Here is a 26610-nt window from a genome sequence, read left to right as displayed (position 1 = left end):
CCTCTGCAAATATCACTGAATTCTGCTGTCTTGTTAACTCAGAATTGCTCTCGAAATTGAAGCAATTCTTCCAAAGCAAAGAGATGTTAGCTTCCCAGAATACAAGTGGTCCTCAACTGTCACAATTGAGACCACAATTTCAGTTGTTAAGTGAAGCAGACTACCCGGTTGTTTTGGGACGAGTGCTCTTTACAATACAAAAAGGGTGCTTTGTTTCTTTTGAATTTTTGTGATAAAGAACATTGTTTTTGAACTTTCAAGCGTGTGTGTCTGAAATTTGTACCCTTGAATTTTAGGGAGATTCTTACCATAGAGCCCAGCAGAACAGCCACATGGCAACAAAAAGGTTAGCCATCACTCCCCTACACCAGGGTTGGTTTCTACCCAGTTTGAACAGGATCATACGAACTGGTAGCAACCCGCTGATGACATCACAGTCGGTGCCAGTCTATGGGTGGGGCCATCTCTTTTATGAAATTTTTAGCGAATGTTCCCCTGTTCAGATGGCTTCTTCTCTTCCGCTGTTTGAAAAAGGGCCCGCAAGCCTGTCCTCCCGGGTTAATAGTGACCTTTATTTCTTCCCCCCAAAGCACAGCTGATAAGCTCTTTTAATTTTTGCAAATAAATAACAAAAAAAAAAAAATTATTGTTAATAAATAATTATGTTTATAAATATCAGTATCATTAAGTGTCTTATTCAATGATGAGTACCAGTAACAATGGTGAGTAAATGGTTGTTAAGGGAATGGGAAATGGTAATTTAGGGGCTGAAAGTGTTAAGGGATGGCTTGTGATACTGTCCATAGCCAAAAATGGTGTATTTACTTCCGCATCTCTACTTCGCGGAAATTCGACTTTCGTGGGCGGTCTCGGAACGCATCCCCCGCAAAAATCGAGGGAACACTGTATTGACATTTTCACTTTCATCTCTGTAGTCACAGGATCAAAATTAGAATGCTTGACAATTGGCATGTGTGAACGATGGTTGTAGTGTTCCAGGGTCACTGGTCTGAGTTTGGACCGTCTGACAAGGGGAAGTTGGATTCAATTAACAACTGTCTGATTTGCTTATCTGCTGTGATTCACTTAACACTGGGGGAGGGGGAGGTCTTAAAATCAGGAGCTCACTTAGCAAACACCTTGCTTAGCAACAAAGGTTCCAGTCCCAATTGAGGTTATGAGTTGAGGGCTGCTAGCATTTGAAATTTCAATGCTCTATGAAAGCCTTTTTCAGAAAACTGGTTTTTTTTTTTGGAACAATTAGCTCAATAGATTTGTAAGACTCGAATAAGATGTGAATTTGATGACCGGCGATTAATGTAAAGGAGAAAAGCTGTATTTTTAAGAGGTTATTGAACATATAAGATATATGTTTCTACAGTCTTTTTGTGAAAGAAAGAGATATAAGACCTCCATTGAATGATTACAAAGTAAAAAAGAAAAAAATGTATATGTTTCATAATAAGCTTGATTTTGTGTTGGAAACTACTGTATGTATGGTTTTTTACTTTATATTGGAGAAAAATCTTTTTAAAAATTATGGCTGGAAAGAAAGAAAGAAAGGAAGAGGGAGGAAGGGAGGGAGGGAGAGAAGGAAGGAAGGAAGGAAGGATGGTTAGAAGGAAGGAAGGAAGGATGGTTAGAAGGAAGGAAGGATGGTTAGAAGGAAGGAAGGATGGTTAGAAGGAAGGAAGGATGGTTAGAAGGAAGGAAGGAAGGAAGGAAGGAAGGAAGGAAGGAAGGAAGGAAGGAAGGAAGGAAGGAAGGAAGGGAGGATGGTTAGAAGGAAGGAAGGAAGGAAGGAAGAAAGCCTATTTCCAATTTATTCTTACCTGCTCCATCACTTCAGGAGCCATCCAACAAGGGGTCCCCACAAAAGTTTTCCTCACTTTGTTCCGTGTAATGTCCCCACCGGTAGCTAAAAAAGCGCTTACGCCGAAATCTGAACGCCAAAACAGAAAAAGGAGAAAGAGAGGATTAAAAAAAGATGTTTGTGCCTCTCTCTTGTGCATCTTTTTAAAACAAACTAACAAACAAAACCTATGATTCAGAACAGAGGTGAGGAACTAAGCTAGGGCTTCTTTATGACTTGTGGGCTTCCGCCCCCAAGAATTCCTGGGCCAGCCATGCCATGCTGACTCAAGAATTCTGGGAGCTGAAATCAACCTGTGACTTAGAATCATGAATCCAAAAATGAAAATTAAGAAAATAAACAATAAATAGCACATGTCATCAAGGCCAAGGCTGATATCATATACCACATGCGGAGACGAAGTCCTTGTGACTGCAAAGATTAAAGGCTTGCTGGAAGGCATCCAAATGTGGCCAAATGTAAGACTTTTGCACTGGACACAGTTTCATGTTCCATTCTAGGCTTAACCAATAACAAGTATTGTAATCCTTGAGTTACGACTGTAACGAAGCCTCAGTGAGGGGAGAGGGAGGCAAGTGTTAGAACTTCAGTTTCGGTTTGTAAGTCTCTTTTTCAGGTAGGAAGTAGAGTAGAGTGAGTAGAGAACAGTAGAGTGAGTAGAGTAGAGTAGAGTAGAGTGAGTAGAGTGAATAGAGTAGAGTGAGTAGAGTAGAGTGAGTAGAGTAGAGTGAGTAGAGTAGAGTGAATAGAGTAGAGTGAGTACAGTAGAGTGAGTAGAGTGAATAGAGTAGAGTGAGTAGAGTAGAGTAGAGTGAGTAGTGAGTAGAGTAGAGTGAGTAGAGTGAGTACAGTAGAGTGAGTAGAGTGAGTAGAGTAGAGTGAGTAGAGTGAGTAGAGTAGAGTGAGTAGAGTAGAGTGAATAGAGTAGAGTGAGTACAGTAGAGTGAGTAGAGTGAATAGAGTAGAGTGAGTAGAGTAGAGTAGAGTGAGTAGTGAGTAGAGTAGAGTGAGTACAGTAGAGTGAGTAGAGTGAATAGAGTAGAGTGAGTAGAGTAGAGTGAGTAGAGTGAGTAGAGTAGAGTGGGTAGAGTGAGTAGAGTAGAGTGAGTAGAGTGAGTAGAGTAGAGTGAGTAGAGTAGAGTGAGTAGAGTGAGTAGAGTGAGTAGAGTAGAGTGTGTAGAGTGAGTAGAGTAGAGTAGAGTGAGTAGAGTAGAGTGAGTAGAGTAGACTAGACTAGAGTAGACTAGACTAGAATTTTATTGTCCAAGTATGATTGGATACACAAGAAACTTGTCTCGGTGCACATGCTCTCAGTGTACATAAAAGAAAAGATAAGTTTGTCAAGAATCATGAGGTACAACACTTAATGATAGTCCGGTTACAAATCAGCCATCAAATCACATTAGAAACCAGTCAATATAAATCCTAAGGATACAAGCAACAAGTTACAGTCATACAGTCCTAAGTGGAAGGAGATGGGTGACAGGAACGATGTAATAGTAATAGTAATGCAGCCTTAGTGAATATTTTGACAGTACTGAGGAAATTATTTGTTTAGCAGAGTGATGGTGTTTGGGGAAAAACTGTTCTTGTGTTTTGTTGTTCTGGTGTGCAATGCTCCGTAGCATCGTTTAGAGGTAGGAATTGAGTAATAACTTTGAATGGTCACTGAGCAAATGGTCATAAGCTGGGGGCTACCGATATTTGAAAGGTATTTCAGTAAAGAAAGTCCTCAACTTAAAACCATTCATTTAATGAACATTTTAAGTCAACACTTTTAAGTCAAAAAGTGACTTATGACGCTTTTTCACACTTAAAATCACAATCCCTGCAGCATCTCTGTGAGGAAGTGATTAAAATCGAAACACTTGGCAACTGGCAGGTATTTATGTCAATTGCATATATGTTGGGCTCATGTGATCACCTTTTGTGGCCTTCTGACAAGTCAATGGGGAAACCAGATTTACTCAACAGTATGTTTGCAAGTTAACCACTATGGCAAGAAAGGTCATAAAATGTGGCCAAATTCAGTTAACAAATATCTCACCTAGCAACAGAAATTTTGGGCTCAACTGTAATTGTAAGGTGAGGACTACCTGCACTACAAAATTTATGAAAGATTTCATAACATTTGCAGAATTGATGCAAATTTTTACATGTCTGTCATTTCCATCCTGATCAAAAGAGAGAAACTATCTCCGAGACCAGCTTCTGCCGCACGAATCCCAGTAACCAGTTAAGTCCCACCGAGTTGGCCTTCTCCGGGTCCCGTCGACGAAACAATGTCGTCTGGCGGGACCCAGGGGAAGAGCCTTCTCCGTGGTGGCCCCGTCCCTCTGGAATCAACTCCCTCCAGAGATTAGGACTGCCCCCACCCTCCTTGCCTTTTGCAAACTCCTCAAAACCCACCTCTGTCGTCAGGCATGGGGGAATTGATTCCCCTCGGCCATTTCCACTTTATGTATGCTCAGTATGAGATAGATGATTGTGTTTATGTTAAGAGTTTTAAACTGTTTTAAATATTGGATTTGTACTGTTTTCTTGTTGTGAGCCGCTCCGAGTCCTCGGAGAGGGGCGGCATACAAATCTAATAAATAAAATAAAATAAAATAAAATAAATAAATAAAATAAAAATAAAAATAAATAAATAAATAAAATAAAATAAAATAAAATAAACAAACAAACTAGTTCAGAATCCTGCATGTTCTCCAAGGATACAGTCGTAAAGTTCCTACACTGTCACATTTTCTAAGATCATGTACAAAATTATGAAGACACTACTGTTGAAAGGAGGATGAAAACAGCTCCCTTATCTGCCACGCGTGCAAGGCGTACATTTTAAGTAACCATGTGAAATTACTGCAGCACACTAATTACCCTTAAATTCAATTTTCCTTTCCGGGATTACAAGAAGATCAAAGAAGTGTTGGAAATTCCACATCTTAAGCTTAAAAATTATCCTTGGTTGCATATGTTGAGAAAAGTATAGTTTATTAGAGTTCAAATATATTGCAGTAGTACAAAGTCAGAACTGAAAGCTGAGCATCAAATTCCATACTTCCCCCCACTCCTCTTAATTGTCTCTCATTGCCCACCCCAGTGTACCCAACCAGGTTCAGACAAAATGTTTTCCTAAAGAGAGGTTTTTGGTATGTCTCGGTATAGCTAGGCTATGAGATCTTCGACATACACCGTGATAAAGTCAAAGAAACAAAGACACAGAGTTATGCTTAATGAGTACTATTTACATATACAGTACAGTAGACAAAAATTAGAAACAATCCATAAGAAGCACTAAGCAAATACAAGATGATAAGCACTAAGCAAATACAAGATGATAAGCACTAAGCAAATACAATAACATACACACTAAGCAAATACACTCCCCCCATCAAGGCAAAGTAAAAATGACTGATCAGAAATGAGCGCTACAGCGTCATTTGAGGGAAGGAGTACTGGCGCCCTTTTATGACGAACCAGCCTAGAATATTTAACAGTTAAAGTGATAGTACAAGTTTAAAGTGGCAAACCCTAACAAACATGTACCCTGTACCAACAGAGGTCTTCAAACTCGACAATTTTAAGACTTGTGGACTTCAACTCCCAGAATTCTCCAGCCAGCACGGGAGATGAAACCCATAAGATTTAAAGTTGCCAAGTTTGGAGATTCCTGTCCTAAAGGTTAATTCAAGCACAGGTTGGTATGCAAGCATCTCCATCTCCAAGCTGGGTGATCATAATAATAATAATAATAATAATAATAATAATAATAATAATAATAATAATAATAATAATAATAATAATAATAATAATTATTATTATTATTATTATTGTTGTTGTTATTGTTATTGTTATTATTATTATTTATTAGATTTGTATGCCGCCCCTCTCCGAAGACTCGGGGCGGCTCACAACAAGCGATAAAACAATATTGTACAGGCACAAATCTAATATTAAGAAAAAACTAAAAACCCTATCAATTTAAAAAACCAAACAACACATACATACCAAACATAAATTATAATAAGCCTGGGGGAAAGGTGTCTCAAATCCCCCATGCCTGGCGGTATAGATGGGTCTTAAGTAGTTTACGAAAGACAAGGAGGGTGCGAGCAGTTCTAATCTCCGGGGGGAGTTGATTCCAGAGGGCCGGGGCCGCCACAGAGAAGGCTCTTCCCCTGGGGCCCGCCAGACGACATTGTTTAGTCGACGCGACCCGGAGAAGGCCGACTCTGTGGGACCTTATCGGCCGCTGGGATTCGTGCGGTAGTACGACACGGCATTTACTTTCGTTCCCGAAATATTCCTTCCCCCTCCTACATTCATGGCAGTCTATCACAACACAGCAGAAAAGTACATGCGAGCATAAAATGGCAGCTGATATGAAGACCATGCTTGTGAAAAAGAATGGCATAATAGTTTGCAGACACATTTTGGGAAAGAAAAATTTTTTTTTAGAGAAACCTCAGCTGAAAATTACCCCTCCAAATTGGGTTTGCTGCTTTCCAGATTTGTTTGACTACAATTCCCATCATTTCCCAATTTTTTTAAGTACAACTCCTCTCACTTTCCGTGTTTTGTAGCACAACTATCACTTTCAAGCCCCCGTTGTACAGGCAATCCTTGACTTATAACTAATCTTTTCAAAGCCATTCAAAGTTAGAACGGCACTGAAAAACAGTCCTCGAATTCTACGAATTTCTAAGCAAGATGGTTGTTAAGCGAATCACACCCAACTTTATGATCCTTCATGCCACAGGTCTTAAAACAAATGCTAGCTGTTAAATGAATCCACGTGGTTGTTAAGAGAATCTTACTTCCCACGTTGACTTTTCTTGTTGGACCCCAGCTGGGAAAGACGCAAAATTGTGATTACACAAACCGTGTGCCAGTTACGTGCCAGTTACGTGCCAGTTACGTGCCAGTTACATGCCAGTTACCAATGCCCGAATTAAAATCACATGACCCTGGGAATGTTACAATGGTCATAACATCTGACAGTCTCAAAATGGGTGGACAGTGCGGTCACGCGGTAGGGAAAGCAAGTAGAAGGCTTGGCTGCATAGTTAGAAGTATAACAAGCAGGAAGAGGGAGATTATGATCCCGCTGTATAGAGCGCTGGTGAGACCACATTTGGAATAATACTGTGTCAAGTTCTGGAGTCCTCACCTACAAAAAGATATTGACAAAATTGAACGGATCCAAAAACAGGCTACAAGAATGGTGGAAGGTCTTGAGCATAAAACGTATCAGGAAAGACTTAATGAACTCAATCTGTATAGTCTGGAGGACAGAAGGAAAAGGGGGGACATGATCGAAACATTTAAATATGTCAAAGGGTTAAATAAGGTTCAGGAGGGAAGTGTTTTTAATAGGAAAGTGAACACAAGAACAAGGGGACACAATCTGAGGTTAGTTGGGGGAAAGATCAAAAGCAACATGAGAAAATATTATTTGACTGAAAGAGTGGTAGATCCTTGGAACAAACTTCCAGCAGACGTGGTTGGTAAACCCACAGTCACTAAATTTAAACATGCCTGGGATAAACATAGATCCATCCTAAGATAAAATACAGAAAATAGTATAATTGGCATATTCGGGTTTCTTCCCGTGTAGGATTTGGAAATTTCTGGCGATGTTTCGACGAGGTCCCACTCGTCATCTTCAGGCTGGTGCTTCTGTCCTTGTTCTAGGGCGAACATGGACAGAAGCACCAGCCTGAAGATGACGAGTGGGACCTCGTCGAAACATCGCCAGAAATTTCCAAATCCTACACGGGAAGAAACCCAAATATGCCAAGACCGTCATACCTGTACCCGTGAAAATCTACGAAAACATATATATATACAGTATACATATACATATACATATACTGTACATATATATATATTTGCAAATCTCATCCTTGCTTCTAGAGAACCAAGTTTGCGTTCCCGTTTTCCTTTCATGACAAAACAACAGGTTGATCGTGATGGGGAAATGTGCAAAGTTTCCCACGTAGTGCTAAGCTTTCTCATGCCACGAGAGTGAGCAGCTAAGACCCCTTCTCCGATCTTTAGGGAATGACCTCAGAGGTGAGGATTTTAGCTTCTTGAATTCTTGCAAGGTCAAATGATGGAATGAGAGGAACTGGGTTTAGCCATTTGATGAGAACATATTCTGGATGCTTGAAAACAGCTTAAAGGCATGCCGGACGTTTGTGACCTCTGAATTTCATCGATTAATCCTCGGGCGGTATTCTTTTCTTTTTCCCTTCATCTTAAGCAAGAAAAATACCACCAAATAGATAAATATCTTCCCCTGTCAACCTTTGAGCTCTTTCACCACACCTCAAAGAGAGTTTGTGATTGCAAAAGATAGTAAATCTTTTTTAGAAGGAAGCCTCTGGGGATTTTTTTGGGAGGGCTGGAGTACAGCTAAATCATGTTTTTAATAAAACCGGAGATCGTTAACAAGATTTACCAATCATTTAAGACTTGGAATGTAACTAAATTGCATTTTAAAATAAAACCATGGATCTGCCCGCTGTATGTCCATTAATCCCAGTCCATCCCATTGTCTGTCCGTCCGTCCATCCATCCATCCATCCATCCATCCATCCATCCATCCTCTCTCTCTCTCTCATCTATCTTTCTTTCTCTCTCTCTCTCTCTAATCTTCCAAGCTGCCAAGGTCAAGAAAACATTCGTGGTCCTCCACTTACGACCATAATTGAGTCTGGATTAATGGTTATACGTTGTGGCAATGTTAGGCAGGCCACCCAATTTTTCTTTCTGACAGTCATCAAGCAGAACCATTTTAGACAATGGGAATTTTTTTGCAGAAAGCGGAAGTTTTTTAAAAAAGGTGTAAATTGCAGCCATGTGACTGCAGGGCACTGCAGACATTATTTAGTAACTGGCTCTAAATCAGAACTTAATCACAGTGTTTTAATTGCAGTCAGAAATAGAGGTGGTGGTGGGTTTCTATTTAATCTACTGTTTAGAATTGTCTTGGCTGAAGCAGTGTTAAAAGCATATGGTGATAGTAAATGTATTTGTTCTATAAGTCATAAAAGCCAGGATGAAAAATAGGTTTTAAAAACTTGGCTGGCATTAGTCATGATTGGATTGATTCGGATAGAGGGATACCTCATCTTATGAACTTAATTGGTTCCGGGACGAGGTTTGTAAGGTGAAAAGTTTGTAAGACGAAACAATGTTTCCCATAGGAATCAATGGAAAAGCGATAAATGCGTGTAAGCCCAAAACTCACCCCTTTTGCCAGCCGAGGCGCCCGTTTTTGCGCTGCTGAGATTCCCCTCCATGGGAAACCCCACTCCAGACTTCCGTGTTTTTGTGATGCTGCAAAGGAATCCCAGCAGGGAAATCCCAGCAGCGCAAAAACGGGTGCTTCGCTGGCAACGGAAGTCCAGAGGTGGGGTTTCCCAGCGAGGGGAGCCTCAGCAAAATTGTAGCATCGCAAAAACACGGAAGTCCTCGAAACCCCACCTCTGGAATTCCATGTTTTTGTGATGCTGCGATTTTGCTGAGGCTCCCCTCGCTGGGAAACCCCATCTCCAGACTTCCGTTGCCAGCAAAGCACCCATTTTTGCACTGCTGGAATTCCCCTGCAGCATCGCAAAAACACGGAAGTCCGGAGGTGGGGTTTCCCATGGAGGGGAGCCTCAGGGGAATCCCAGCAGCGCAAAAACGGGCGCTTCACTGGCAACAGAACTCCGGAGGTGGGGCATCCCAGTGGCGACGGCTTGGGTTTGTAGGGTGAAAATAGTTTGTAAGAAGAGGCAAAAAAAAATCTTAAACCCCGGGTTTGTATCTCAAAAAGTTTGTATGACGAGGGGTTTGTAAGACGGGATATCACTGTATATAAATCGCAATAGTACATCACTGACAGCCATCCTTTGTGACAGCAATTTCAATCAATTAGTTGAGAAAAACATGAATTCATGTCATACCTTAGGCATGAAAGCTGGCTGGATGACTTTGGACCATTTACCAGGAGGTGGTGAGTTCTAGACCTGCCTTAGGGACAAAAGACAGTTGGGTGCCTTTGGACCAATCACCAGGAGACAGGGAGTTCTAATCCCACCTTGAAAAGCCAGCTGAGATTTCTAAAACTACAACTAGATTAGATGAACTTTGGTGCTAATTTTTGCAAACTGATTGATTCCATATATGTCAAACGAACAGCTAGAGTTATAATTATTGGGGAACAAACTGATAAATTTGAAATACAGTAAGGAGTTAGACAGGGTTGCCCTCTTTCCCCCCTTTTATATATATTAACACTTGAAACAATGTTAATTAAAATAAGGCAAAATAATGAAAAAGGTTTAAAGATCAAAAAAGAAATGTATAAAGCCCAAGCATTTGCCGATGATGTAGTGTTCGTCACAGAGGAACCTTTGATACAGGAATTTAATTTGATGCAGGAATTTGGCAGTGTGTCTAGGTTAAAAATTAATAAATCTAAAACACATATGATAATTAAAAATATGACGGATGCTCAGATAAATAAGTTAGAAACCTTAACAAAGATGAATGTAGTAAAGAAGGTAAAATACTTAGGTGTCTGGATAAGCTCTAAAGCCTCATCCAGAAAAGAAGATAATTATACTAAATTGTTAGCCCACATTAAAAAGGATTTGGAAACATGGAGTAATTTACAACTCTCTCTTTTAGGAAGAATATCAACAATAAAAATGAATATACTACCCAAATTACTGTTCCTACTTCAAGTAATCCCAGTTAACCCAGGGAAGAAATTCTTCATTGGACTCACAAGGATTGTCAAAAAATTTATCTTGCAAGGTAAAAAAGCAAGAATAAAATTGACAGTACTAGAAGATGTGAAAGAAAGAGGACGGTTTGGGCTTCCAAACTGGAAATTGTACTACAAAGCTGTTGCTATGGTATGGATTAGAGATTGGCTTACCCTAGAAAATAATAGAGTTTTAAGTTTAGAAGGTTATGATCTAATGCTGGGGTGGCACGTGGTATGAGAAATACAAAGCATACAAGTACTTTAAAAGACATATACGGTAATCAGAAATTCTCTATTACAGACTTTCCAAAATGTAACTGAATTCCCAACCAAATTGTTGGAAATGTAAAAAAGAGATAGGCACATATTATCATCAGTGGTGGATCTGCCCTAAAGCTAAATCTTACTGGAACTTAATTGAGAAATGGCTAAAAGAAATTATACAAGAAGAAGTCGGAAAGACTCCAGAAAATTTTTTTTTACTAGGTATACCTTCTCAAAAATATTTTTTTTAAAAGTCAATATTTATTAATACATATTTTAACGGCAACCAGATTAGTTTATGCACAAAGATGGAAGGATGCCGATACTCCAAAAGATGAAGAAATAATTAATAAGATTATTGATTGCACTGAAATGGATATGATGACGAGGCAGCTAAAGGGACAAGAAGAATCGGAATATTACAAAATTTGTTTAAGTTTTATAATTGGTTGAATAAAAGAATATCTATGTAACAGAATATATTATATTAGATGGTATAAAATTATGTAAATTCTGTAAAGAGTAGTGTTTTAGGGACCGCCTTCTGCTGCACGAATCCCAGCGACCAGTAAGGTCCCACAGAGTGGGTCTTCTCCGGGTCCCGTTAACTAAACAATGTCGCTTGGCGGGACCCAGGGGAAGAGCCATCTCTGTGGTGGCCCGGCCCTCTGGAACCAACTCCCCCCAGAGATTAGAATTGCCCCCACCCTCCTTGCCTTTCGTAAGCTGCTTAAAACCCACCTCTGCCACCAGGCATGGGGGAATTGAGATACGCTTTCCCCCTAGGCCTTTACAATTTTATGCATGGTATGTCTGTAGGTATGTTTGGTTTTATAATAAGGGTTTTTAACTGTTTTAGTATTGGATTATGATCATATGCTGTTTTATTGCTGTTGTTAGCCGCCCGGAGTCTGCAGAGAGGGGGCGGCATACAAATCCAATCAATCAATCAATCAATCAATCAATAAAACAAACAAGCAAACATATTTAGTATATGTCTTCTTTTTCTTTAACGTTTTGTCCTTTTCCTAAGACTCTTGTAAGATTCTCGTTTCGTTTTTTTGGGGGGGACTTCTGAGAAGAGAGGAGCAGTTCTGGCTCCTATTTTTATGTTGTGTGTTTTTGTTTGTGTCTTTGTTTTGTCTTGAAATTTAAAAAAAGTTTAAAAAAAAAGCCAGTTCTAGTCCTACCTAGGCATGAAAGCGGGCTGGGAGACTTTATGCAGGGCTTCTCTCTTAACCCAATCCATCATACCAGGTTGTTGTAGGGAAAATAACAGGAAGAAGTATTAACTATGTTCATTGCCTTGTTATTTGTGAAAATAAAAAAAGGCTGGGTAGAAAAATAAAATAATAATTAATAAAATAAATATATAATATATAATAAAATAATAAAGTAAAGTAAAATAGATTAAAATTTTCACTGTTCTGGACCCCTTACGTTTGTGTTTCTTTAGCTGTTGTTGAATCTGCTCCACCCACCTGTTGATGGGAAGACAGAAATCTCAACCACAAGATACGAAGGGAATGTCAGTATTGTATTTCTCTTCCCAAGCTTGTTTTTACATCTGCCAATATGCTGTCCTGGATGGATTTCCAGGAAATCCAGAGAGTGACAGGACTGGTCATCTTACAAATTCCTCACATTTTTTTATTTGGGAAAAAAAATGCAGTTCCATCTGAAACACGAGCTGGCAAGTAGGTGCAAGCAAACAGGAAAACGTTAGTGAAACAGAGATAAGAATGTCCTGAGCGAGATCAGGGTTTTACCCTATTTTCTCTTATTTTTCATAGGCCTACCATGGAATATTCAGACATGCCTTCAGAGCAACTGGCCTATTTTATTTTATTTTATTTTATTTTATATTTTATTTTTATTTTTTATTTATTTTATTATTTTATTTTATTATTTTATTTATTTTATTTTATTATTTTATTTTAATTTAATTTTATTTATTTTATTTTATTTTATTTTATTTATTTTATTATTTTATTTTTATTTTATTTTATTATTTTACAAATCTAATAATTTAAAAAACATTTTAAAAACCCCATTATTAAGCAGACATACATACAAACATACCATACATAAATTGTATAGGCCCGGGGGAGATATCTCAGTTCCCCCATGCCTGGCGGCCAAGGTGGGTTTTAAGGAGTTTACGAAAGGCAAGGAGGGTGGGGGCAGTTCTAATCTCCGGGAGGAGCTGGTTCCAGAGAATCGGGGCCGCCACAGAGAAGGCTCTTCCCCTGGGACCAGCCAAACGACATTGTTTTGTCGACGGGAACCCGGAGAAGGCCAACTCTGTGGAACCTAATCGGTCACTGGGATTTGTGCGGCAGAATACTCTAACACTAGAAGTTTTTAAGAATATGTTGGAAAACCATTTGTCTGAAGTTGTGTACGGTTTCCTGCCTAAGCAGAGGGTTGGACTAGAAGACCTCCAAGGTCCCTCCCAACTCTGTTATTATTATTATTATTTATTTATTTATTTATTTATTAGATTTGTATGGCGCCCCTCTCCACAGATTAATAATAATAATAATAATAATAATAATTATTATTATTATTATTATTATTATTATTATGTTCCAACCACACAATGCCGGGGTGGCGCAGCAGGTAGAGTGCTGTACTGCAGGCCACTGGAGCTGACTGCTAGATCTGTAGGTCAGCGGTTCAAATCTCAGCACTGGCTCAAGGTTGACTCAGCTTTCCATCCTTCGGAGGTGGGTGAGGACCCGGATTGTTTGGGGGCAATAGGCTGGCTCTGTTCAAAAGTGCTATTGCTAACATGTTGCAAGCCGTCCTGAGTCTAAGGACAAAGGCAGCATAAAAATAGAATAAATAAATGCCGAAAGACTTCAACACTTCAATTCAATTCAATTTTCAATTTATTAGATTTGTATGCCACCCCTCTCCGAAGACTCTAAACCATCTCTAAAATGATGAACTAAAAACATCAGAGCCTGGGTGGCGCAGCAGGTAGAGTGCTGTATTGCAAGCCAATGAAGCTGACTGTAGATCTGTAGGTCAGCAGTTCAAATCTCATCACCGGCTCAAGGTTGACTCATCCTTCCATCCTTCCGAGGTGGGTAAAATGAGGACCCAGATTGTGGGGGCGATAGGCTGGCTCTGTTTTAAAAAATTGTTATTGCTAACATGTTGTAAGCCGCCCTGAATCTAAGGAGAAGGGTGGCATAAAAATTGAATGAATGAATGAATGAATGAATGAATAAATAAAAACTCACAAGGCGGGCTAAAGACCTCCTTTGGTATTCTGCATAAATGAACTTAGTGGTATCTCTATCGTGGGTTTCATGCAACTGATTAATCCAACATGAACAAGGTCCCCTGTTTTATCTGAATACAACAGGCAGAAGATGCTCAACGTTTTTAGAAACGATATCGAAGCATGTGGGGGGAAAGAGGCAGGCGACTTTGCTAATTCTGGACACAACTCGGCTCCATCCAGGCTGGGGACAATGAATTTCCAGCAAAGACATAATTAAGCATTCAGGAGTCAGCTTGAAATGGCAAAACCGGAAGGATTTGGATACCTATTGTGATGAGTTCCACGCAGTAAAGTGAGTTTGGAAATAGATGAAATTGAAGCGATAAACTGACTTTAATTTATACTGCAGTCAAGGCCCTTGGCTGTTAATTTGATAAGCTGTGGCGATTATAAAAATGAAAGAAAGGCAATTAAAAAAAAATACATAGGAAAGTGAACACAAGAACAAAGGGGGCACAATCTGAAGTTAGTTGGGGGAAAGATCAAAAGCAACATGAGAAAATATTATTTTACTGAAAGAGTAGTAGATCCTTGGAACAAACTTCCAGCAGACGTGGTTGGTAAATCCACAGTAACTGAATTTAAACATGCCTGGGATAAACATCTATCCATCCTAAGATAAAATACAAGAAATAGTATAAGGGCAGACTAGATGGACCATGAGGTCTTTTTCTGCCATCAATCTTCTATGTTTCTATGTTCCATTAAAATCTTCTTTTTTTTAATAAGGGTTTTTTTTAATTGTTTTTAATATTGGATTTGTATATGTATTGCTTGTTGTGAGCCACTCCGAGTCCTCGGAGAGGGGCAGCATACACATCTAATAAATTATTATTATTATTATTATTATTATTATTATTATTATTATTATTTTTTTTTTCCAACTGAGCTGTGATTTTGCTCAAGCATCCCACTTCCCCACAGCCAAAAATCAGCAGGGCTCCCTCCCCTAACAAATATTATTTAAATGGCACAGAGAGAGAATCAGAGAGAGAGAGAGAGAGAGAATCAGAGAGAGAGAGAGAGAATCAGAGAGAGAGAGAGAGAGAGAGAATCAGAGAGAGAGCGAGAGAATCAGAGAGAGAGCGAGAGAGAGAATCAGAGAGAGAGAGAATCAGAGAGAGAGAGAGAATCAGAGAGAGAGAGAGAGAATCAGAGAGAGAGAGAGATAATCAGAGAGAGAGAGAGAGAGAGAATCAGAGAGAGAGAGAGAGAATCAGAGAGAGAGAGAGAGAGAATCAGAGAGAGAGAGAATCAGAGAGAGAGAGAGAATCAGAGAGAGAGAGAGAGAATCAGAGAGAGAGAGAGAGAATCAGAGAGAGAGAGAGAGAGAGAATCAGAGAGAGAGAGAGAGAATCAGAGAGAGAGAGAGAGAGAATCAGAGAGAGAGAGAATCAGAGAGAGAGAGAGAATCAGAGAGAGAGAGAGAGAATCAGAGAGAGAGAGAGAGAATCAGAGAGAGAGAGAGAGAATCAGAGAGAGAGAGAGATAATCAGAGAGAGAGAGAGAGAGAATCAGAGAGAGAGAGAGAGAATCAGAGAGAGAGAGAGAGAATCAGAGAGAGAGAGAGAGAGAGAGAGAGAGAGAGAGAGGTCTGGAAACTATGAGGCTCTGTTAGAAATAAAGATTTGTGTGTGGCCTGAAAATTACTACAGCAGAAGCTAAGAAGTACAGTGTAGTCTTCCAAGCCAGACAAAGAAAACACGACTGCACAAAAACCCTCAACCTGTTCCAAAGTCACCAAAGGGAAACTGAGGCAGAAATGGGCTGTAGAAAAAGAGGGGAAGACAAGAAAAAGCTGCAGCGAACATACCGTAATATACCGAGTATAAGACACACTTTTCCTTCCTAAAAGAGGGCGATAGTTTGGTCATCTTATACTCTGAATGTAGCTTTTTTCCAGCTCTTACCTTGCAGGCTCTTTCATTGTTTCTCTCTGCGGAGAATGTTTTCCAAGCCCTAAGGCTTTGCAGGGTTTTTCTTCATTGCTCTACTTGCTCTGAATGTTTCTTTCCAGGTGCTAACGATGTTCCCAGCTCTTACTGGCTTGCAAGCTCTTTCATCGTTACTCTCCCTGAATAAGGTTTTTTATTAAGCCTTAACCAGGGACTAAAATAATGTGCTGAAGCTGACCAGACTAAGGACACTAGCCAGATGAATGTCTGGTAAGTAGATTCCTTTCCCTACTTTCCTTCCCAAAAACTAAGGTGCTTCTTATACTCTGGTGCCTCTTATACTCCGAAAAATACGGTATTTCTCTGGGATTAGCAGTGGGGGTCACGACTTGTGAACTTCAATTCCCAGGATTCCTGAGAGTTCTGAAAATGAAGTCCACAGGATATAGAAAGGGTAGTTCCCCACCCCTGCATCTAAGTGGTGTCCTGGTAGCGGAGCAGTCTCAAAATAACCACCGCTCAATCCAGATGGAGCCGTTGGGAATATTGACATGGAGAAACACTGTCCAGGACTCAGTAAATTTCCATCCCTGAATTTGGAAAGGAGACAGGTGTTCGGCAGAATCTACTTAGTCAAGACAATCTGGAACTCTACATTTGTTTAGGTTTTCTCCAAAACTTTGATGGATACTCACCGGCAATCTGGACTGACCCATCTTCTCCCAATAGGATATTGCCAGCTTTCACATCCCTAGAAAAAAGAAAGAGAAGGAGGGAGGGAGGAAGAAAAGATGAATAGATAGATGGATGGAAGGAAGGAAGGAAGGGGAAAAAAGAAAAGGGAGGGAGAGAAGAAACGAAGGAAAGAAGCAAGGAAAAGAAAGAAAAAATAAGGAGAGAGGAAGGAAGAGAAAGAAAGAAAGAAAGAAAGAAAAGGGAGGGAGGAAGAAAAGATGAATGGATGGATGGATGGAAGGAAGGAAGGGAAAAAGGAGGGAGAGAAGGAAGGAAGGAAGGGAAAAAAGAAAAGGGAGGGAGGGAGAGAAGAAAGGAAGGAAAGAAGCAAGGAAAGAAAAAATAGGGAGAGAGGAAGGAAGAGAAAGGAAGAAAGAAAGAAAAGGGAGGGACAGAGGGGGAAAGAGAGAAAGAAAATATAGCCATGAGTACGGATGCAGATTCTGTGTTTCCTTCCCATTGCAGCAGTCAAAACCAATGCATTCCTAAAGCAAACTCAGCACTTCAGAAAAAAGGACGTATGCATTTATGAGTGTTGCAGCATCAAAATTTGGGTGTTTGGTAGCTGGCAATGTACAGGCAATCTTCAACTTACAACTATTCATTTAGTGACCATTTGAAGTTCCACTGGCATTGAAAAAATGGCGGTTGCATATCTCTGGGTCATGTGATCCTCTTTTGTGACCTTCTGACAAGAAATGTCAGTGTGGAAGCCAGACTTGGAATAACTTTGTTTGCTTGTTTACAGTGTTCCCTCGACTTTCGCGGGGGATGCGTTCCAAGACCTCCCGCGAAAGTCAAATTTCCACGAAGTAGAGATGCGGAAGTAAATACACTATTTTTGGCTATGAACAGTATCCCAAGCCTTCCCTTAACACTTTAAACCCCTAAATTACAATTTCCCATTCCCTTAGCAACCATTTAGATTATTACTCACCATGTTTATTTATTAAAGTTTATTTAAAAAAATATATATTAAAGGCAGACGAAAGTTTGGCGATGACATATGACGTCATCGGGCACGAAAAACTGTGCTATAGGGGGGGAAATCGCAAAGTATTTTTTAATTAATATTTTTGAAAAACCGTGGTACAGTGGAACCCCGACATAAGAGCTGCTCTACTTAAGAGCAACTCGAGATAAGAGCTGGGAGGGGAGAGATATTTTTGTTCTACTTACAAGCCCAAATTCGAGATACAAGCGCCAAGGAGCTGTCTCCTGAAGCCAAACGCTAACTTCCGCGTTCGGCTTCAGGAGACAGCTGCGAAGCGGCGCGCGTGTTTTAAAAGGTTGCAGCCGGCCTGGGGGGCTCGGGGGGGGGGGTGCTTGCAGCTTTCTTTCTTGCTCTTTTTCTTTCTCTCTTTTACCTTCCCTTCCTCTATTTCTTCTTTTCTTTCTCCTTCCCACCTTCTTCCCTCCCTCCCTCCCTTCACTCATTCCTCTCTTACTCTCCCCTTTCATAAGTTTCCTTGCTTCCTTCCTCTGTTCCTGTCCCTTCCCCCTTTCTTTCTTTCTTTCTTTCTTTCTTTCTTTCTTTCTTGCTCTTTTTCTTTCTCTCTTTTACCTTCCCTTCCTCTATTTCTTCTTTTCTTTCTCCTTCCCACCTTCTTCCCTCCCTCCCTCCCTTCACTCATTCCTCTCTTACTCTCCCCTTTCATAAGTTTCCTTGCTTCCTTCCTCTGTTCCTGTCCCTTCCCTCTTTCCTTCCTTCCTTCCCACCCTCCGTCCATTCATTCACCCATTCCTCTCTTGATCGCTTAAAGCCGGTCCCTGGTGCAAAAAGGGTTGGGGACCTCTGTCCTACAGGATTGGGTGGCAGAGAAGTTGAACATATGTAAATTTAAAAGTTTAAGAAAGTTTACAAGTTAAGTGAAAGAAACTTCATTATTCATTTATATGTACATGTACATTTCTTCATTAAAAACATGTCTTTCTGCATAATTTAGACTAACTTTGTGAGTTTTTTGACGGCTGGAACCAATTAAAATTATTTACATTAATTCCTATGGGGAAAAGTCGTTCGAGATAAGAGCTGCTCGACTTAAGAGCCCAGGTCCGGAACGAATTAAACTCGTATCTTGAGGTACCACTGTATAGGCTTTTCGCGAAGTTCGAACCCGCGAAAATCGAGGGAACACTGTATTCGATTTCTATGCTGCCCTTCTCCTGAGACTCATGACGGAGGGTGGGCGAGGGACGGCGGGACGACGCCTTCCCTCTTGTTTTCCTGGCCTTCTTGAGCTCCATTTTACCAGGATTCCTGGTTTCCTTTAGGGTTGACACAGGAGATCAGTGTTTCCATATGGGAAACAGAAGTGTGGACTTCAATTCCCAGAATTCCCTAGTCAGAATGATGGAAGTTGAATTCTGGGAGTTGTTGAGAAACACTGCACAGTACAAGTGGTCCTCAACTCACAACAGTTCACTGAGCGACCATTTGAAATGGCAACAGCACTGAAAAAAAGTAGCCTTATGACCGTTGAAGCATCCCTGGAGTCACACGACCTGGTGCACCAGTTGCGGCCCTATTTGGACAGGGAGTCACCGCTCACAGTCGCTTATGCCCTCATCACCTTGAGATTCGATTACTGCAACGCTCTCTACATGGGGCTACCTTTGAAGTGTGTTCGGAAACTCCAGATCGTGCAGAACGCAGCCGCGAGAGCTATTGTGGGGCTACCTAGATTTGCCCACGTTTCTCCAACACTCCGCGGCCTGCAATGGCTGCTGATCAGTTTCCAGTCAGAATCCAAAGTATTGGTTATGACCTATAAAACCCTACATGGCATCGGACCAGAATACCTCTGGAACCGTCTTCTGCCGCATGAATCCCAGTGGCCGATTAGGTCCCACAGAGTTGGCCTTCTCCGGTCGACTAAACAATGTCATCTGGCGGGTTCCAGGGGAAGAGCTTTCTCTGTGGCGGCCCCGGTCCTCTGGAATCAACTCCCCCCGGAGATTAGAACCGCTCCCACCCTTCTTGCCTTTCGTAAGTTACTAAAGACCCACTTATGTCGCCAGGCATGGGGGAACTGAGATATCCCCCAGGCTTATACAGTTTACGCATGATATAATTGTGTTCTATGGTTCCAATGTTGGTTTTAGAATGTTTTTAATATTAGATTTGCTACATTGTCACTATTTTGTTGTGAGCCACCCGGAATCTGCAGAGAGGGGAGGCATACCAGTCTAATAAATTAAATTAAATTAAATTAAATTAAATTAAATTAAATTAAATTAAATTAAATTAAATTAAATTAAATTAAATTAAATTAAATTAAATTAAATTTTAAATTAAATTAAATTTTAAATTAAATTAAATTAAATTAAAATCAAAATCAAAATCAAATCAAAATTAAATTAAATTTCAGACACTTAACTATGGTTGTGGTGTCCCAGGAGGGTTCGCGTGATCCCCCTTTTGTGACCCTCGGACAAGCAAAGTCAATGGGGAAGTCAGATTCACTTAACAACTGGGTTAGTAACTACACAACTGCAGTGCTTCACTTAATAATTGTGGCAAGAAAGGTTGTAAAAAAAGGGGGCAAAGTTTACTCAACAACTGTCTTGCTTGGCAATGGAAACCTAAGACTCAATTGTCATAAGTTGAGGACTAGAGGCAGTTTTAAGTTTTGAAATAAAAGAAAGAAATTCTGGATTTTTTTGTCTGAGAATTTAATGATGCACTTGGTATTTCCCAATGTTTCTAGAACAGAGGTTACAAAGACAATTCCTAACCTCAGCACCCGGCTTCGCTGGACCTCAAAAAGTGGCAGGACCTAGTTGACCTTGGCTAATTTTTAATTACACAGGATTAAATCCTGTTAATACTTGTATAAAAGGCTACAAGGAAATCAATCAATCAATCAATCAATCAGAACAGAGCTAGGAGGGACCTTTTAGGTCAGCTAGTCCATCCCTCTCCTGGAGCAGGACTCTTACCACTTCAGACAAATGGCTGTCCAGTCGTCTTGAAAGCCTCCGGTATTGGACCACCCACAACTTCTGGAGGCAAGTAGTTCCACTGACTAATTGGTCTCACTATTAGAGGTTTCGCCTTCATCCCAGGTCGGTTATCTCCTTGATTAGTTTCCATCTATTATTTCTTCTTCTTTTTTTTTTTTTGCCGTCTGGTGCTTTTGAAAATAATTTGACCTATGTGGCAGCCCCTCAAATATTGGAACACTGCTATCATGTCATTTTTGGTCTTTTTACTGTTATTTGAGGAAGAGTAAAATCACCCTCCTCGCCTTCCGCAAGAGTCTTAAGATCCATTTATGCCGCCAGGCTTGGGGCGATAAGACTCTAGCCCTCTGGCCGATGAACGTTACGAATGGTTGTTGTGTGAGTGGGTATGAGTGGTCTTTTTAACAATACTGGGTTTTATAGATGAGCACACTTAGTTTTTTTAAATTAATTGGATTTAGGTGGTTATATTGTATTGTTCTTTTTAATTTGTTGTAATCCGCCCCAAGTCTTCCGAGAGGGGAGGCATGTAAATCCAATTAATTAATTAAATAATTAATTAGATAAGCATAAAACGTATCAGGAAAGACTTCATGAACTCAATCTGTAGAGTCTGGAGGACAGAAGGAAAAGGGGGGACATGATCGAAACATTTAAATATGTTAAAGGGTTAAATAAGGTCCAGGAGGGAAGTGTTTTTAATAGGAAAGTGAACACAATAACAAGGGGACACAATCTGAAGTTAGTTGGGGGAAAGATCAAAAGCAACATGAGAAAATATTATTTTACTGAAAGAGTGGTAGATGCTTGGAACAAACTTCCAGCAGACGTGGTTGGTAAATCCACAGTCACTGAATTTAAACATGCCTGGGATAAACATATATCCATCCTAAGATAAAATACAGGAAATAGTATAAGAGCAGACTAGATGGACCATGAGGTCTTTTTCTGCCGTCAGTCTTCTATGTTTCTATAATTAGATAATTAATGAAAGAAAGAAAGAAGGAAGGAAGGAAGGAAGGAAGGAAGGAAGGAAGGAAGGAAGGAAGGAAGGAATGGGGTGGCGCAGGGTTTAGAGTGGAGCACTGCACGTTACTTCAGCTATAGTTCAGCAGTTCAAATCTCACCACCGTCTCAAGATGGACTCAGCCTTCCATCCTTCCGAGGTGGGTCAAATGAGGACCCAGATTGTTGGGGGCAAGAAGCTGATTCTGTAAACCGCTTTGAGAGGGTTGTAAAAGCACTAGGAAGCGGCATATACCTCTAAATGCTATATAAGTCTAAAGGCTAATGTGAACTGCGAACTGTCCAAACAAGCTGATTAGGGCCACTTCCCATCGCTGGTTTTAAACTTTCAATTCTTGGCAACTTTTTTGGGCCACAGTTCGCTGCTATATTGTTTTTATTATTGCTGTAAGCCGCCCCGAGTCTACGGAGAGGGGCGGCATACAAATCTAAATAATAATAATAATAATAATAATAATAATAATAATAATAATAATAATAATAATAATAATAATACTTTCTCTTGGCCAATATCCCTCGCAACCAGCTAATGGAAAGTGTGGAAAAATGCCCACCAATTAGTGTTCCAGGTCTACTTTTGTTCTTCCTTATATAGTGGTACAGTGGAACCTCGACATACGAGCAGCTCTACTTACGAGCTACTCGAGATAAGAGCTGGGAGGGGAGCGACATTTTTGTTCGCCTCCCGAGCTCACATTCGGGATACGAGCGCCAAGGAGCTGTCTCCTGAAGCCGAACGCTAACTTCCGCGTTCGGCTTCAGGAGACAGCTCCTTGGCGCTCGTATCCCGCGTGTTTTAAAAGGTTGCAGCCGGCCTGGGGGGCTCGGGGGGGGTGCTGGCAAGCCCCCCAGGCCGGCTGCAACCTTTTAAAACATGCGCGCCGCTTCGCAGCTGTCTCCTGAAGCCGAACGCTAACTTCCGCGTTCGGCGGCAGCGGTTTTTTTTTGTTGTTGCACGGATTAATTGACTTTACATTGTTTCCTATGGGAAACAATGTTTCGTCATACGAGCGTTCCGACTTACGAGCCTCCTTCCGGAACCAATTAGTCTCGTAAGTCGGGGTTCTACTGTACCTCTACTTAAGAACTTAATTCGTTCCATGACCAGGTTCTTAAGTAGAAATGTTTGTAAGTAGAAGCAATTTTTCCCATAGGAATCAATGTAAAATAATGTGTGCAAACATATTAAGAAAGAAATAAAAGCTTGGAATTTGGGTGGGAGGAGGAAGAAGAGGAGGAGGAGGACAGTCGCTGCCGAAGGAAGAAGGTGAGGTGACGAGAATAAAAAAATCCAAAACTTTAAGGCTTAAAAAAGAGGGACTCTAAGGTGGCAAGGAGGAGCACGCGCCTCCCATACACCCGGCACGAGGCTGCCTCCCATACACTGCGCCAGAGAGAGAAACCCTGGGGGAATGGCAGGAAACTGGTCAGGCTTACGTGCCGCTCTCAAATTTCCTGGGAAATTTTTCCGGGCTTGTGTTCTTAAGTAGAAAATCATTCTTAAGAAGAGGCAAACAAAATCTTGAACACCCGGTTCTTATCTAGAAAAGTTCTTAAGTAGAGGCGTTCTTAGGTAGAGGTACCACTGTATTTGATTTTTTACCATGGGAAAAAAAAAACACTGTAAAGGTCCCATGGTAGATCCTGCCATATTATGTTTCACAATGACAAAGAAGCGGAACAAATCTGCTCGTGACTTTGTTCTGCATCATCTGACATTGCAAATGACAAGGGTGTTGATGGATTGAGGACAATTGTCTTCAGAGCGTGGAGAAATTTCATTCCTGGAAGCGAAGTCCTTTATCTTCCCCATGCTTCAAAGGACAAGACAGTGTCCATATCAACTGAGTCAAGATTCCCATTATCCAAAGCACATCCAAAGCCGTTTAGAAGACACCCCCACCTGCCAAGGCCACAAACTGGCGCACTACATCAATTCAAACGACAATGGTACCTCTACTTAAGAACTTAATTCGTTCCGTGACCAGGTTCTTAAGTAGAAAAGTTTGTAAGTAGAATCAATGTAAAAGCAAATAATGCATGCAAACCCCATTAAGAAAGAAATGAAAGCTTGGAATTTGGGTGGGAGGAGGAGGAAGAAGAGGAGGAGGACAGTCGCTGCCCAGAGCGAAGGGAGCGTTTCTTTTCTCTGGGCACAGTTGTGAGAGCCTCAAACTTGCATGGAAGTTTTAAGAAGAGATTGGACAACTTTATTTATTTATTTATTTATTTATTACTTAGATTTGTATGCCGCCCCTCTCCGAAGACTCGGGGCGGCTCACAACACGTGGAAACAAATCATAAATAATCTAACAAATTTAAAATTAAAAGATTTAAAAGACCCCATATACTAACAGACATACACACAAGCATACCATATATAAATTAAACATGCCCAGGGGAAGATGTTTCAGTTCCCCCATGCCTGACGGCAAAGGTGGGTTTTAAGGAGTTTATGGAAGGCAGGAAGAGTAGGGGCAGTTCTAATCTCCGGGGGGAGTTGGTTCCAGAGGGCCAGTGCCGCCACAGAGAAGGCTCTTCCCCTGGGGCCCGCCAACCGACATTGTTTAGTTGACGGGACCCGGAGAAGGCCCACTCTGTGGGACCTCTTTCAAACTTTATGTGTGAAATGGTGTTTGAGTTTCCTGCTTGAGCTGGGAGTTGGACTAGAAGACCTCCAAGGTCCCTTCCAACTTCGTTAGTCTGTTATTCTGTTACAGGGGCTCAAAGAGGGAATTCGGAGCTGAGTTGAAGACTGTAATCTTCACCTAACAGGAAAGCCTGCTGCCGTAGGATCACAGCTTGGAAAGAAGTGATCCCTTGTTCCTCTAAACCTCATAATCCCATTAAGTGATTTAACTGTGCCAACTTAGATTTCATTTATTGCCAACAGCAGAGCTGTCAATCAACACCAGGTTTCAATTCAGTTCCAGCATGTTGTGGTCTTGAATCAACATCAAGAGAGCACAAGCGGAGCTCTGTGTACTGGTGGCTTCATCTCCTTTTTTAATTTTATTCATCCTGAATTTCTCCTTTTATGACCCCAAAAGCAAATAAGTAAGAAAATAAATAAACAAAAACACCCAAGTATCTCTTCACCAGCTATCAGGACACGTATCAGCATAGATTAACTTGAAGGTTAACAATCAAGTAAACAATACCCCAATCAAGAAACTGCCCAGTTTCCAACAGCCCAACCAAAAAACCATCCAACCGCTCTGCCGCCACCCTTGGCTACTGCCCGATGTCGCTGTTGCCAGCGTGGTGTAACAAGAGCGAAAGAGAGAGAGAGAGAGAAAGAGAGCTAGCAAGAGCGAGAGGGAGAAAAAGAGAGAGAAAGAGAGAGAGAAAGAGAGAGAGAGCAACAGAGACAGAGAGAGAAAGAAAGAGAGACAGAGAGATAGAAAGAGAGACAGAGAGAGGGAAATAAAGCAATAGAGAGAGAGCAAGAGAGGGGGGAAGGAGGGAGAGAGAAAGACATAGAGGGAGGGAAGGAGGGAGAGAGAAAGAGAAGAAGGAAGGAAGACAGAAAGAAAGAGGGATGGAGAGAGAAATAAAGGAGCGAAAGAGCGAGGGAGAGAGAAATAGAGCGAAAGGGAGGAAGAGATATTTTTTTTGTCCAAACTTTTTTTTAGCCGCCCCCCTCCCCCCGCGCTCAATGTTCCCCAGGATTTTGAAAATATGAAAAGTGTGCCGCGGCTCAAAAAAGGTTGAGAAACACTGGCATAAAGAGATAAACAACATTTACACACCATTCAAAAAAGACAATGAAAACCTAGGAAGGAAACAAAATGCCCAGGTAAGCAGGGATTAACCCCAGACAAACAAGTAGGGGAGATTGCAGCTGGGAATTCAGAGCTCTGGTTTTTCATGGATAGGAAAAAACATGGAAGCATCAGCAATCTGAAGCAAAGCACCTGAGGCTCACCTGTGGATTTGCCCATTTTTATGCAGGTACTCCAGTCCTTCCAAAACTTCCTTGAGGATTGTGGCTATTACAGGCTCATCCAGCACTCCATTCTTATGTTCTCCTTTGGCTACAATGTGCTTGATCACATCCAGAACAGAACCTGTATTATTAATAAGGAGAAAAGGCTTTATTAAAGTGGAAAAAAGAAGATTATTCTGATAACTTTTCTCCACTGACACCAAATTTGATACTGCTATTGCTAGACCGATACGTTTGTGCATCATCTGGATTTTAATTAATTTTGTTGAAGTAAATGCTGAGCTTGCATACAACCCTAAAATAAAATTGTGGTAGTCCTCCACTAGTTTATCGACCATTAGAAGTTACAACCAAGAAGAATCAGAATTTTATGAAATTTGGCAGAAAGTATATACTGGGTGGGAAACAAGGAAAAAGAGATAAGTGTGTTGTTATATTATTTTGCATATTTGAATTTAGTATTAAACTGTATAAGATGGTAATTACTAGCATAAATATAAATTTTCTTTTCTTTTGTCTTCTCTGAAAACTTTTCTCTCTTTTACATACATTTTTATAAATTTTGATATAGATTTAGATTTATTATATTAAAATTGACATTTTTACTTTACGTAACTATGTATTTTATAGACAAATTTCTCTTCTTTTTCATTATCATGATGACGACTTCTACTCTGAGCGGAGCGACTGTAGCTCCACTAAATGTTGTATGTTTTGTTTGTTATGTTTGTTGTTTTGGAAAAATCAATAAAATATATTTTTTTAAAAAAAAATAAGTTACAACTGAAAAGTGACGCAGAACCAGACCTTTCACATCCTTCACATTACTTCCCCCAATTTGGT

The 26610-nt window shown here is 40.6% G+C and overlaps 1 protein-coding gene across 3 annotated transcripts in view; it reads right to left on the bottom strand.

Moving 5' to 3' along the window:
- OXSR1 (oxidative stress responsive kinase 1) overlaps positions 1-26610 on the bottom strand; it is a 113059-nt gene that overhangs the window by 38176 nt on the left and 48273 nt on the right. For all 3 annotated transcript variants that reach the window (XR_011560554.1, XR_011560555.1, XM_070766888.1), the window contains exons 4-6: positions 25747-25888; positions 16787-16842; positions 1833-1942 (exon numbers count right to left, since the gene is read on the bottom strand). Coding sequence is in view for 1 of the 3 variants with exons in the window: in XM_070766888.1 (XP_070622989.1) it covers positions 1833-1942; positions 16787-16842; positions 25747-25888 (308 nt within the window). In the remaining 2 variants the exon portion in view is untranslated. The remainder of the gene's footprint in view (positions 1-1832; positions 1943-16786; positions 16843-25746; positions 25889-26610) is intronic.

The sequence above is a fragment of the Erythrolamprus reginae genome, chromosome Z (assembly GCF_031021105.1).
Source record: "Erythrolamprus reginae isolate rEryReg1 chromosome Z, rEryReg1.hap1, whole genome shotgun sequence".
In the NCBI taxonomy this organism is placed as follows: domain Eukaryota; kingdom Metazoa; phylum Chordata; class Lepidosauria; order Squamata; family Dipsadidae; genus Erythrolamprus; species Erythrolamprus reginae.
Note: the sequence above shows the minus strand (reverse complement) of the source record. Positions and strands in the feature narration are given on the sequence as shown.